Source organism: Perissodus microlepis, chromosome 7 (genome assembly GCF_051167445.1).
Source record: "Perissodus microlepis isolate ML-2025 ecotype Zambia chromosome 7, ASM5116744v1, whole genome shotgun sequence".
Classification (NCBI taxonomy): domain Eukaryota; kingdom Metazoa; phylum Chordata; class Actinopteri; order Cichliformes; family Cichlidae; genus Perissodus; species Perissodus microlepis.
Window position 1 is genome coordinate 24,820,069 of NC_140467.1, and position 14,217 is coordinate 24,834,285.

At 43.7% G+C, this 14,217-nt stretch overlaps 1 protein-coding gene across 9 annotated transcripts in view; it reads left to right on the forward strand.

The window, feature by feature from the left end:
• The window catches only part of LOC146383147 (uncharacterized), a 61,233-nt gene that overhangs the window by 5,490 nt on the left and 41,526 nt on the right, over positions 1-14,217 (forward strand). For 8 of the 9 annotated variants that reach the window (XM_084934329.1, XM_084934330.1, XM_084934332.1 and 5 more), the window contains exons 2-4: positions 12,400-12,443; positions 12,861-13,002; positions 13,562-13,659. In XM_084934329.1, coding sequence (XP_084790455.1) covers positions 12,411-12,443; positions 12,861-13,002; positions 13,562-13,659 — 273 coding nt within the window. In that variant the 5' untranslated portion in view covers positions 12,400-12,410. Of the gene's footprint in view, positions 1-500; positions 703-12,399; positions 12,444-12,860; positions 13,003-13,561; positions 13,660-14,217 lie in introns of all 9 variants that reach the window. The other variant, XM_084934326.1, reaches the window with a different exon arrangement.

Genomic DNA, 14,217 nt, shown 5'->3' on the forward strand with positions numbered 1-14,217 from the left:
CAAAATATTCTGGCATATACACACTGTTAAAAATAGCTGCTGAGTAGTTGGGATAGGCTCCAGCGCCCCCCGCGACCCTGAAAAGGATAAGCGGAAGCGAATGGATGGATGGATGGATGGATAGTTCCAATTTATAATTAGCAAAGAACAAGAGTAGTTAAGCTTAGACCTCTTTTAACTGAGTATATATTATGTAGTATTTAAAAGGAGCTTCCATCCATGCCAAGATACTGAACCCTGATTTGCCCCTAATGCATCCACTACAGTGTGAGTGCGTGTGTGAATGTTAAACAAAAAGTTCTTGTATGGATGTGTGTGACTGAGGGGATGAGGCTTCTAGTAAAGTGCTCAGAGTAGAAAAGCACTATGTCAGTTCATATATTAACCAGTTCTCCTGTGTCTGTCTGGACTTGTGTTCACAAGTATGAATGTAAATGATGAACAAAATATAAAGATTACGTAATATTCCCCTCTTCCCATCTATCAAATTTCCTATGCAGCAACCCACCCTGAGGTTGAGAGACGGGGTGGGCTATACCTTAGACAGGTCAACAGCCCTGAGATGAGCTGTGGACATACTCACATATTGGCCTGTGGCCAGTAAAGAATCACCAGTTTGTCTTTGGAATGTGTGACGAGGCACCCGGAGGAAACCCCAGCAGGCACAGAACATGTCCACGCGGCTGCTTTGAAGCAGGCATGGTAAGCTTCATATATAGTATGCTGTTGAAAGCACAGTGACTCGTAGGACATGCACAATTGCAGTGAGTATAGCCTTGACATTTCCTATATTGTTGCCGTACGTTGTAAAATGATTAAATAAGGTTGGTTGTTGAGAGATCCACAGACAGACACTTAGACAAGTGATGAAACTGATATTTCTCCTTGTTGTAACATCACACTCAGAAACAATATCCTGACGTGTCCTGGCAGGCTAGCCACTAAATGAGTGTAACGATGGACTGGAACACTTGTAGACATGTGTTGCTGACATCAACTTTAACCTGTAATAAACAAGTACTGTTGCATTTTCAAAGTTTTGGTACCAAAAGCTTTGTAAGTTGTTCTGGTGACAGTTCACTTCATAATTAATCATAATTAATCCTTCTGTCAGCAGTCACATCATCAGTAAACTCCAGTGACCCGCTTCCACTGGCAGGCATACATGATGACAACAGGGAAACATAAGGTTTCCTACACCACGTTTGACAGATGATGACAGATAATGAGCTGGTCAATGCTTTTCTCTTACCATCATTCTGGTACAAGTTAATCTGGCTGTCATCTGTCCACTGATTTTTTTTCCTAGCACTGAGGTGGAAAAGTCTACTCTGGCCTTCCTGTTCTTGAGTCTAACCAGTGGCTTGTACCTTGTTGTAAACCGTCTCTTGTACACTTATTCACTCAGGAGTTCTCTTGTTAGATGTTGTAAGGGCTTTTCTTCCCCAGGAAATGCAGTCGTGAACTTTAGTTGTTTTTGTTGACTTCCAGGCCTGTTGGTTTCCTGACCCACCCGGAGCGTTGCTTCTTTTTAAGAATGTAACAGATTGTTGGTCACTCGTAAGTTGTTTTTGGTCTTTCTGCACTGACATCAACCCTTTATGGACCTCGTGTTGTGAGTTCCAGTGAACAGATCTTTTAGCTGCTTAATTTGTCATTGAATGATTCATTTTTAATAACTTTATGCATTTTTGTGGTTAGAAAAGTGGTGACACTCTTCTCTCAGATATTTCATTACTTAAACAAAATGACTTTTCCAGAATTAGCTGTAACTGAGGAAGTGACATCTGTGCTGGGTTGTGACAGCGGTCACACTACAAGTGTACAACTGAAATATGCTAGGCCCACCTCTTCATGTGGGCCAAGGCTTAGTTTACTAAACTGTTTGCTAAAATGTGCACCAGTGAGTCACTGGGGTGTGTGAGTAAGAGGATTCACCACCATTGCAGCTCAGTAGCTAGACCAGCTCATCTAACAGTGTACTGGAAACATTCCGATGGAGTTTTGGTCAGTGTTGAAATGATTCCATCACACAGCTGCTCCAGATTTGTAACAGTTTCACCACATCCCAAAGGTGCTCTGTTGGATTGAGATCTGGTAAATGTGGAGGCTGTTTGAGCGCAGCAAATATCTCTTTGAGGTGATCTGAGCTTTGAGATGTAGCACATTATTCTGCTGGAACTATACATTGGGATGCACATGATCAGCAGCAATACTCAGGTAGGCTGTGGGAGTGAAACACATCTCAGTTGGTACTAAAGGGCCAAAGTCTGCCACCACCACAACACAACACAACCACACCACAACACAACCACAACCATACCACACTACCTGCAGCAGCTGCCTGAAATGAATAGACCTAGCGACTCATGTCTTCAGTCTGGCCTCACTGATTGCTCCACACACACCAGGTTACTGAGAGATGTATGATAAAATCAAAACAGCACAAAAGTGCAGTGTGTCTCGCAGTTGTGATATCAGCAAATACAGTTTATTAATGAATTAATAGATTTTCATTAATCTTCTACACCAAATTCTCAAAAGCCCAAAATCTGACTCAGTGTTCTGTTCGTTTTCATTCTCTGCTGTTACCTCTGGTCCTTATAATCTGGGCCTTGGTATTTTATTCAAGGTGAAAGCCTGTAAAATGTGGGTTAAAAGCTGGCTGAGCTTTGCCAGAAGCAGCAGCTGATTGGCTGTGGCTGAGCTGGTGTGTTGTGATAAGAGCCCAGCCTTTTGCAGCTCCACTGTGCAGCCAGAGGAAGTCTGTGACGGAGTGAAGCACAGCACCCCTCACTTCTTCCTTCCACTCTCTCTCTGCTACTCTGTCATTCCTGCCATACCAGACATAGCTTACCACCAGCTGAGGTAGGCTCTCACCGTAAATCTTTGGAAAGAACAGCCGGAGTCAGCATTCAGTCTTAAAACACATAATTACAACAAGTTGTGGAAACATGTCCTTCTCTCTGTTTCTGTCACCAGAGCCAAGTGTGTGTGTGTGTGTGTGTGTGTGTGTGTGTGTGTGTGTGTGTGTGTGTGTGTGTGAGTGCGCGTGCATGTTTTTTCAGTCTTTATATGTGTTTGACATACAATGGCAGTGTGTGTATGTTTTCTGCAGTTTACATAATACACGTGTGAAACTAGCAGTAATAATTCCAGTAATTAAGAGGAATTTTGGCCCACCCATCTGTGCAGAATTGTTGTTATTCAGCCACCTTGGAGGGTTTTCGACCATGAACCGTCTTTTTAAGGTCATGCCATCCATCCATCCATCCATTTTCTGCCCCTTATCCTGGGCTGGGTCGCAGAGGCAGCAGGCTAAGCAGAGAAGCACAGACCTCCCCTGCCACCTCGTACAGCTTGTCCAAGGGGAACACCGAGGGATTCCCAGGCCAGGCGAGAGATATAATTTCTCCAGTGTGTCCCGGGTTTGCCCCGGGGCCTCCTCCCGGTGGGACATGCCCGGAACACCTCACTCAGGAGGTGCCCAGGAGGCATCCTTATCAGATGCCCATACCACCTCAACTGGCTCCTTTTGATGTGGAGGAGTAGCAGCTCTACTCTGAGCCCCTCCTGGAGGGCCGACCCAATCTCTAAGGGAGAAGCCAGCTACCCTTTGGAGAAAGCTAATTTCCGCCGCTTGTATCTGCGATCTTGTTCTTTTGGCCACTAGCCAAAGCTCGTGACCATAGGTGAGGGTAGGGACATAGATCAGCCGGTAAATCGACAGTTTTGCTTTTATGCTCAGATCTTGCTTTAGCACGATGGTCAAATTGCGAGCAGAATTGGTGAGAAAGGGCTGCCCTGGTGGAGTCCAACACAAACAGGGAAGGAGTCCGACTTATTGCCAGTTATGCAGACCAAGCTCTTGCAGTGGTTGTTTAAGGATCGAGTTCTCCAAGTCCACAAAACACATGTATACTGGTTGGACAAACTCCCATGCATCCTCAAGTATCCTTGAGAGAGTAAAGAGCTGTTCCAGTGTTCTGCGACCGGGCTGAAAACCGCTTTGATCCTCCTGTATCCGAGTTTGACTAACGGAGCCCCAGCCTGCTGCCTCTCACCAAGGGCAACTCCAAACTGAACCAGAGTCCAGCTCCTCTCCGGGAGACTGGTTTCAGAGCCCAAACTGTGCACTGAGGTGAGCCTGACTATATCTACCCGGTACCTCTAAACCTAATGCACTAGCTGAGGCTCATTCCCACCCAGAGAGGTGACATTCCATGTTCCAGTCGCTAGTCTTGGTAGAAAAGAGGATCGTTACGCCAGGTTTTGCTCCGTCAAGTTTGTATGTCTTAGTCCTGGTCTTAGTGTTAGTTACTTCCTGTTTTATTTTAAAAGTGTGACAAAGGACCCGACGCACATAACTTTACAAGGTATGTGTATGTTTATTTACATTGGATTTTTGCTCAGTCTTCTCGTACAGCTTTCCAGCTGCCATACTTCCGTTCAATCCAGCACCATACACACCTCTCCCATCAGCTCTCGGTGTCCAACCTATATAGGGGAGGCATGATAAGATAATGGAAATCAGCTGTTCTGGTCAGCCTCCTCTGACACCACACCCCGAACCCACTGCTTCATCTCTCCCCTGCAGCTGAACCACAAACCACACTTCACCACAGATAGTTGCTTGTGTCAAGTGTGTTGTGTTGAGATTTTCATCTCCTTATCTCATTAGTTAGATTTAGTTTAGCTCTGTGTTGTTCCTCTGGTGTTTCCACTCCTTCCTAATGTCCTCTTGTGTATTTAAACCCTCAGTTTGCATTGGAGTCCTATTTCTGCCTTGAACATAGCAGTCCATGACACTTCTAAGAAAGGATACAATCAAGATAACTCTAGAGACGAGTTATCTGTTTTACCCTTATCCTTTTTTAGCTTCCTTTCTGTCCCTGCATTCTCACTCATACTTTCACACATTTAATGCTTCCAGGGGGTTTGGGATTTTCAGTAAAATAATTTTATTTCTTTGCTGGAGTTTTAGGGTTAACCCTGGGTTTTTTGTACTACAAAGGTGGTTGACTTCTTACTGGAGTAAATCACAATGGTGACTTAAGCTGCTCCGAAGCTTCATTCACTTCTCCGAAGTTGTGCATTTTACTGGTATATTTTTTATAACCTTTTGATATTTTTTGTCGCCATTTGATAACATTGCTGGAGTAGGTAGTAGTTAACCCTGGGTTAGCTTAGCGATTTGATAACCAGCTTTGTATGACCGTTTAGCCTGATCCCCAGTGTTAAGATAAGTGAATCCAGATAACTGAAAGATACCCTGGATATGTTGAACGAGCTTCGTAGTGTAGGGCACTGCTCATCTACTAATTAGAAGGTTGGTGGTTCAATCCCTGCCTGCTCCAGTGTGCATGCCTAATAACCTTGGGCAAGATACTAACCTCAAGTTGTGCTCCATTGGAGTTTGAATATTAGAATGAAAGTACTTAAGCATAGGGGGAAAAAAAGTGCTTGTTTGAATGGCTTTAAGTGTGTTTAAGAGGCTTGTTGTATAAAGAGCTTTGAATGCTCAGGTAGAGTAGAAAACCACTATTTAAGAACCAGTTCATTTACCATTTTACCTCTTGTATTCTAAGATCTGCTTTCTCTTCCAGCTGATTTAGCTTCCTCATGCTGAATCTTCCTTCATTTTGTCTATAGGCTATAAATCTAAACTGTTTTCCACTATTATATGATGGAGCAGTCAATACAGTGAGGACGACCAGGTCCTCGGTTACTTTCTCCTTTTGAAAGTCATTTAAAGTTGTTCTGCTGAGCTCCCTGGGTTTACTCGGCCCTGTAATGAACTCTACACCAGGTGTGAACACAGAGAAACAATCAATTTCCTAATTTTCTTTTTTCAAAATTATAACAATTTCTTCGGATCTCTCACCCTTGAAGACAATGTGGTCTTCTGATGAAAATCCCAGTGTAGTTGGTCTTAGCACTTTTCAGGGATAATCAGTCTATGTCCATCTCAGACCCCAGATGTCAGTCAGTCATAGGATCCCATAGCTGACACCAAGGTCGTTGTGGAAATATGAAATGAATTGAGGTGCACACAGCACAGAAACTGTTTTTTTTTTATTTTCTCTTGCAAAGGCGTCAAACAGCAGCACAGGGCAGCAGTCTGTATGCAGTCTGTAAGCCTAGAATATTTATAGAGTATAGTTACCTGTCTGCCATGGTCACAGAACACTGTGTAACTCGCTCATCAGCATGTGCTATAGCTGAACGATTAGATGGGGACACAATTTGACCGTATGGAGCCCGCCATTTATTAAGGTTGGGACTTATTAAGGCTTTTAACACAGAAGCAGATGAGTCCTAAAAAAATCCATGACAAATTACAACCATTTATATAAAACTGCAGCTGTGGGTTATTTTAGTAATCAAGTACACTGACAAGTATCCCATATCAGTGACATTCACATCCAAAAACTGACTGCTGTCTACAGTGGAGTAGACATTACAGCCATCACTGAATGGGGGAATCAGGTCCTTCAGGAATATTTCATAGTCAGAACTGTGACTTTGGTGAACATAAGTGCTATAGTGGCAGCAGTATAAATTCTGTTTCAGGCTCTTCCATGACAGCTAGTCTGCTTAATGCTGTAGTACAGAGGTCAGCATAAATGCACTTTCTCTAAATTCATACTGCCTTAGTATTGAACAAAGCCAACGATCACGGACAACCTATGTTGTCCACGATCGAGACGAAAACCACATTGTAAAAGAAGAGAAGCACTAAAGTGCTGACTGTCATCATTTGTCCCACAGTGAGCAGTAAGATGCAGCGCTTTAGTGACAGACTTCGGCCTGCTGCATCACTGAAAATGACTTCTTTGTATTTGAAGAGCAGGATACTGCTTCCTTTCACTCAGACACTGAAGTTATTGAATATTTGAGGATCCCGAACTTTTTCAGGATAGACTCTTTCCATGAAACACAGCAATACCCTCGAGTGTGCCTGTGGAGAGCTTCTTCAATCTGGGGAGTTTTGTGCTAAGAAGTCAAAGGAGGAACATATTGGATTTAAAACTTCTCCCCATGAGGTTTAGTCCACTGGTAAGCTATTATTTGGTAAAGGAGCAGCTTTTCCCCTATTTTCAGTGTTCCATTTTAACATGCTTTTTCCTTTTATTCATTTTTTTCTTGCACATATCTAACAAGCCTGTAAATTTCTTTAGTTATTTGACAGATTTTGCTGTGACCTGTCCATAGTTGGATCCAATATACTAATAGGTGTAAAAAGGAAATCGAATGAACAACACTTAACTCTTAATTCTAAACCTGCACAGTGTATTTAACCTTCTACAGCCCACTGTTGCCCTCTGACCCTAACCCAACACGATCTGAAACGGAAAAGTGTTAGACCTCCATATTTACCAAGAGATATGAACGCAGACATTATGACTTTTCTATTAAAGTTAATGTCCACACTTATTAATAGACACAGACAAAATAATAGTTACTAAAGCCCGAGCCACCAAAAGGGAAAAAGTTCTCTGTGTCAGTCTACCCGACCAAAGAGACTTTATGAAATCCAGAAATGTGCAGATTTTTAAATGTGGTCAGCTTTACTAGAAACCAGAGAACAGACAGATTACCTGATTTGTCTACCTTTTTTTCTTTAAATGATATATTATAGTCAAAGGAGCTTGCAAAGAAAAGCGTCTGGACTTCTTTAAGTTTACTTGAAGACGTTTCACCTCTCATCCGAGAAGCTTCTTCAGTTCTAAGGTCAAATGGTGGAGAGTCCCAGATATAAACCTAGTGGGAGTATCCCCCCACAGAGGGACAAAAGGACCCCCTGATGATCTTCTAATCGCCTGAGCCAAGGTGTGAAACTGGGTGTGGGTCCCAATCAGCCAGAGTTTCGGGTGTGTTCATTGTGAAACCTGGCCCCACCTTATCATGCGAATTCCTGAGGTCAGATGGCCCAGGATGTGAGTGGGCGTTAAGGCGTCTGGGAAGGGATCTCAAAACTGGATTATAAATGGCAGAGAGTTGGTGTCGTAAACCCCCGCCTCTGTTCAAAGATGGTCGCTCACAGTGGACATAGATGGCTTCTTTCACTCCTCTTTCAAACCATCTGTCCTCTCTGTCCAAAATGTGAACATTGGCATCCTCGAAAGAGTGTCCTTTATCCTTAAGATGCAGATGGACTGCTGAGTCTTGTCCTGTGGAGGTGGCTCTTCTGTGTTGTGCCATGCGCTTGTGAAGTGGCTGTTTGGTCTCTCCAATGTAGAGGTCTGGGCATTCCTCGCTGCACTGTACAGCATACACCACATTGTTAAGTCTGTGTTTTGGCGTTTTGTCTTTCGGGTGAACCAGTTTTTGTCTGAGCGTGTTGCTGGGTCTGAAATGCACCGGGATGTCATGCTTGGAGAAAACTCTCCTAAGTTTTTCTGATACACCGGCTACATAGGGGATGACAATGTTGTTGCGTCTGTCCTTCTTATCCTCCCTCGCTGGTGTCTGGTCTTCTTTTCTGTGCCTCTTTGCTGACTTTAAGAACGCCCATTTAGGATAGCCGCACGTTTTGAGTGCTTCCTTTACATGTGTGTGTTCCTTCTTTTTTCCTTCAGGCTTAGAGGGAACATGTTCTGCCCGGTGGTGTAGGGTCCTAATTACTCCAAGTTTGTGTTCCAAAGGGTGATGGGAGTCAAAGAGGAGGTACTGGTCCGTGTGTGTGGGCTTCCGGTAAACTTCGATGTTGAGTTTGCCGTTCTCTTCAATGTGCACAGCGCAGTCCAGGAAAGGCAAACAGTTGTCCTTTGTGTCTTCCCTGGTGAACTTGATGTTTTTATCCACAGCGTTAATGTGCGCAGTGAAGGATTCCACTTCTTGCGTCTTGATTTTGACCCAGGTGTCGTCCACATATCTGTACCAGTGGCTGGGTACTCTTCCTTTGAAAGAGCCAAGAGCCTTCCTTTCCACTTCCTCCATGTAAAGGTTGGCTACAATAGGTGACACGGGGGAGCCCATGGCACAGCCATGTTTTTGTCTGTAAAAGCCTTCGTTGTATTTGAAATATGTAGTGGTGAGGCAGAGGTCTAACAGTGTGCAAATCTGATCGGGTGTGAAGTTGGACCTGTCCTCCAAGGAGCTGTCTTCTTGTAGTCGTTTTCTGACGGTCTCCACGGCCTCCGTGGTGGGTATGCAAGTGAAGAGAGAGACTACATCAAAGGACACCATGGTTTCATCTGGATCCAGGGTAAGTTTCTGGACCTTGTCGGTGAAGTCGGTGGAGTTCTTGATGTGGTGTGGGGTGTTCCCCACAAGAGGAGCAAGGATGGTAGCAAGGTGTTTAGCAATGTTATAAGTGGCTGAGTTTATGCTACTGACTATGGGTCTGAGTGGGACAGCTTCCTTGTGGATTTTTGGAAGTCCGTAGATGCAGGGTATGGCATCCCCTGGGTAAAGGCGGTGATATGTAAGGCGGTCAATAATTTTGTCCTTTTCAAAGTCTTGAAGGCAAACTATAACTTTCTTTTTGTAGCTGCTTGTGGGGTCTCGCTTTAAGGCTTCGTAGGTATTGTTGTCACTGAGGAGAGTAGTGATCTTTGTATGGTAATCTGTAGTGTTTAGGACCACGGTGCATCTTCCCTTATCAGCTGGTAAAACAGTGATGTTGTGGTCTTTGCTCAGGGAAGCGACGGCCTTCTTTTCCTGTATTGTGAGGTTGGATGGAGGGACTTTGGCACTGGAGAGCGTGGCTGAGACTTTCATCCTGATTTGCTCTGCTTCTGTCTGTGATAATTTATTAATCCGTATGGCAGATTCTGTGGCTGTGATGAGGTCCACTATGGGCAACTGTTGTGGAGAAATGGCAAAATTGAGTCCTTTGGCTAATACTCTCTTTTCAGGTTCAGTGAGAATCCTGTCTGAAAAGTTCTTAACCCATATATTATAGTCTCTCTTGGGTTGCTTTTGCAGTTTGTTTTGGATGGCAAATGCAAGTTCAACACTTAGAATTGACTCCAGATCTTTTATGGGTCATGAATCAGTTTGTCATCAACTGCTCACTTACTTTTGAGCCTCTGGAAATGGGAGACTGTAAAAATGGCCATAATTCCTAAAGAGTTGATTCGGTTCTTTGTTAAACCCTTTGAATTAAAGCTGATAGTCTGTACTTGGACAGCTGCAGAGCAGAATCAGTGAACAGATTGATGTCTAATGAGCCCCTGCTGTGGGATGGGGGGTGTGAGCAGGCACACACAGATTTATACACACATTCACACGACGCATACATCCATCCATGGGAGGGTGAGGATTATCTTTGCAGGCAGAAAGACAAGAAGATCCGGTTTAGCCACTTAGAAGTCTCTACTGAGCGAGCCTCTTTACCCACTAACCTGGATGAAGTCTCTAATTGACACACAAATTGTCATGCTAAAGAAATACTCGCTGCTTTTATATAGAAAGCACAGACAGCTGTCATTTGATTTCTTCAGTAACAGTTTAGAAGTGACTTTAAAGATGTTCATGTTCAGCAAAGGAGAACTCTGCCACTAAGGTACCAGAGTCTAGTGGCATGAGTGGAAAGCATGAATCAGCCTCAGGGCAGAACTCTTCAGCTCAGGAATGTGAGAGCTCATTAATCGCTGCAAGCAAGACTGAATATCGAATGTAAAAATGCAGCAGAGCTGCGAGTGTGTGTTGCTGATGTCCTCCTTTATGTTGCAGCTTCACTGCAACTCTCAGACGTTGGGCACAGTTGTGATAAAAGACAAAGACAGAGTTAAACAGAGCTTGCCGTTTGTGGCCAGCCAATGAGAAAAAGACTCCTTGCTAAACAGACAAAATGTCAGATTTCTGTCTTGGCTACAGAGCAGTCAGCAGGATTCTTTACAGCTTGGTTAAGTACCTGACGTAATGATAAAACCTCCCACCAGTTCATGAATGAGAGGCTCTAAAAAGCTCTGTTATACAAAGACTGTGTGTCTGTGTGTTTGTGTGTCTGAGAGAAATAGTCTTGTCCTTTGGGTGTGTAAGGATTCCCCTGTTTCGTTCTGACTTCCTGCTTCCTGTCTGTGAAAGGGCTGACCAAATCAGTGCATGTACGAGAGCTGAATGCAGCTTTGTGTCTCTGTCACTTGTCAGTAATAAGTGTGGTTTGAACAGTAAGTGAGTCATGCAGACTGCTACATTGTCAAGTTAAAGCTGCAACAAGTTCTTGCCATGTGCTGAGCGACACTCTGTCCACCTGCACGTCTCCACAGCTGCTGCACAGTGACAGACTGTGCCAGACTATGGTGCTGCCGTCACAGTGCCACTCCTGTTAAGTCTGACATTCAAACTGCTGCTCATTCTAGTAATTCAGCTACTGCTAATAGTGAAGCGTATGAAGCACTCTAAAATCTCATATTAAAAACCAAAGACAAAACATTCACAGCTAAGAAGTGTTTTTCTTTTCAAACAGATAAGATAATACGCTGAAGTAGAAAAATCTTTTTTCCGCGCACACAGAAAGAACATATCGCACATGCTCCACTTCCTAGGAACCCACTGCTTATTTAATGTTTGCGTCTGGAAAAATGAACATAACCCTCTTATCAGGTCAGGCTGAGCAAACATCTCACTATTACAGAACATACAGCATGGTTTACTTCAAGGAAAGGATGTGGAAGTGTGTCAGTGTGTGTTAAACTTTGTTTAGATTAGACTAAAATGTAAACCATCACCAGTTTGTCTGTTTGTATCTGGAAGTCTCACAGAATCTTAGTTCGGTCATTCCCAACCACCCATTTTGATTTCCAGGCCGTACTCGGCACAGATGTTTCTGTATACTCTACCGGCCTTGGTTATGGCATTCCATGTATGCCCTGCCCTCCTGGCATATTGCACCCCGCTGTTACGTGCTGGATTGTCTCAATGTCTGCGGTTTTGCCTTCTGGTAGTACAGTCTGATTACCTTCCCTCCCTTTGCTACCGTCTGAATACATTTCTCCAGTCTGAATGACATTCCAATGTTATGATCCTCATGGTGTGGATCAGTGAGTAGATGTCTTGTTCACTGGCATGCAGCATATAGCAACTTTCCTCTGTGTTGTCTTGATCTTGGCCTCTGAATATAAAAAAACTAAATGCAAGTACCTTTATGTGCTGTGTTGGTTCAGAGTTTCAGTTGGCGCATCCCTGTAAAAACTGCAGCAGTGTGTAAGAGGGTGGCAAGATGTTACAGTCTTTGCAGACAGCTTCATCAAGCATGTATGTAATGTGTAGACGATGATGAAAATACAGTTTGTCAGCGAACACATCCTAGCATGTCATTTTCATGAGAAGATAACTGTTTTTCACTTCAGCTGTTACAGACCTTTCATGTTGCAGATCTGGTATACTTCCTGGTGTATTTCCTCTGGCACAGTGAATGTTACATCTCTGCTTTGCCTCTTCTTCTAGTGTCTGACACCATGAAACTGAATCCACGGGAAGCTCTGCTTTATGTAAGTATCTGTTGTTTTTATAAGGCATCATAATGAGCTGTAAAGGAGCTAGAATGTCTTATTAAACTTGCCTGGTGTGGCAAATGCACTTTAAACACCAGCTAGCCAGCTGATTAGCAAATATGCTAACACACTTCACTACCAAACAGTCAGCAGATGGCACAGACCCAGATCTGTCACATGCCATCATTTCTGTTTCGAGTGAGGTTCCTTTTGTGAAGCACAGGGGCCATACCATTTGAAAACATCATCTAGCTTCAGCCATACAGGCGTTTTCCAAACTTATAGGTCTGTTTTTCCATCTATCATCTGTGATAGAGTAGCTGATGTGAGGTAGTGTTTGCTGACTCTCAGCAATCTGTGAGCATTGCTGCAGTCAATCACCGATGCCATGTTTGTGACACTGTCTTCTGTCAGGGAGACTGTGTGCTGACAGTGCAGCTTGATGAGGGCGAAGAGAAGGAAGCAGACTTTTACCTGATTTTCTCTGGGTCTACACAAAGGCACGTGAGCAGCACACTGCGAGTGAGTCATGTCACATTGCAGGCCATGTGTCCAGGTATAACACACACACACACACACACACACACACACACACACACACACGTGTACACATGCATGCACATGCACACACTCACACTCGCGTGGCTGGTTGAGTGGATTTTTGAAATACCAGAACAGAGAGTGCAGAAGTTTTGCAGGTGGATGAAAGTATGTGTGTTCACATGAGTGGAGCTGCTACAGAGCCCTCCTGCTTTCACCGTCCACTGAAGCAGTCCTGTGTTGGTTCCACTAATCCAGACTTGAGCTCCGTTAGGTTAGGATCTGGAGCCTGGGACCATCTGTACAGACTCACAGTGCAGACTCCTGTACTCAGTTCTTCAACCTCATGCTTTAGTGAATTTGTTTACTCTTTAATTGTCTTATGGATGAACTGAGGTAGATAACTTGTTGGTGAGTGAGTGATAATTTTGATGGTTTTGTAGATCACACACCCATAGATCACACATTAGCACACATCACGTATCAGGTTCTCTGCATGTAGATCACCTGCCAGAAACTGACTGTGTGTGTGTGTGTGTGTGCGTGTGTGTGTGTGTGTGTGTGTGTGTGTGTAGGCCATAATGTGTGTGAACAGGTCTTGGTGACACTGTGTTTGGCTCGCCCTGATGGATCAGTGGACACACACTCGCAGCAGACCTTCTCCTTTATACAGGTAACAGCATTAAAGAGCTCCTTTGGTTCAGCCCTGTCATGATGTCATGTGACTGGTGGGATGGATGGAAATGATGTGAGACTATTGCAGCAACTGATCACTTCCAATATGAGCACAAGAGTGTTAAAGTTTGGATTGTACGTGCCTGACAACAGAGAGCGGCAAACGTCTTCATATGTTGAAGAAAGCAGTCAGCACTGTGAGGCAGCAGGCCTGTTTACAATACTGACGTACACATGAGCCAGTTTTATTTCTAATATGATTATTACTTATTAATGACTGCCACCCACAACTACAAGTGTACCTGACTGAAACCTCCATCAAGGGACATTATTAACAACTCAGTTCTCAGACTGTGTGCACTGAGACTGAGACAGAGCAGAGTTTGCATCCATCCAGAAAGTACTTTAGCCATAATATAGATATATTACAAAATATATATTAGCAGTAATATAGATATATAGATATATTACAGAAATGGGTCTGTTATAGGTATGAGGGTACAAAATATGGGTGTATTATGGGTATGTTACAATGTACATGGTATGAAGGTATGTT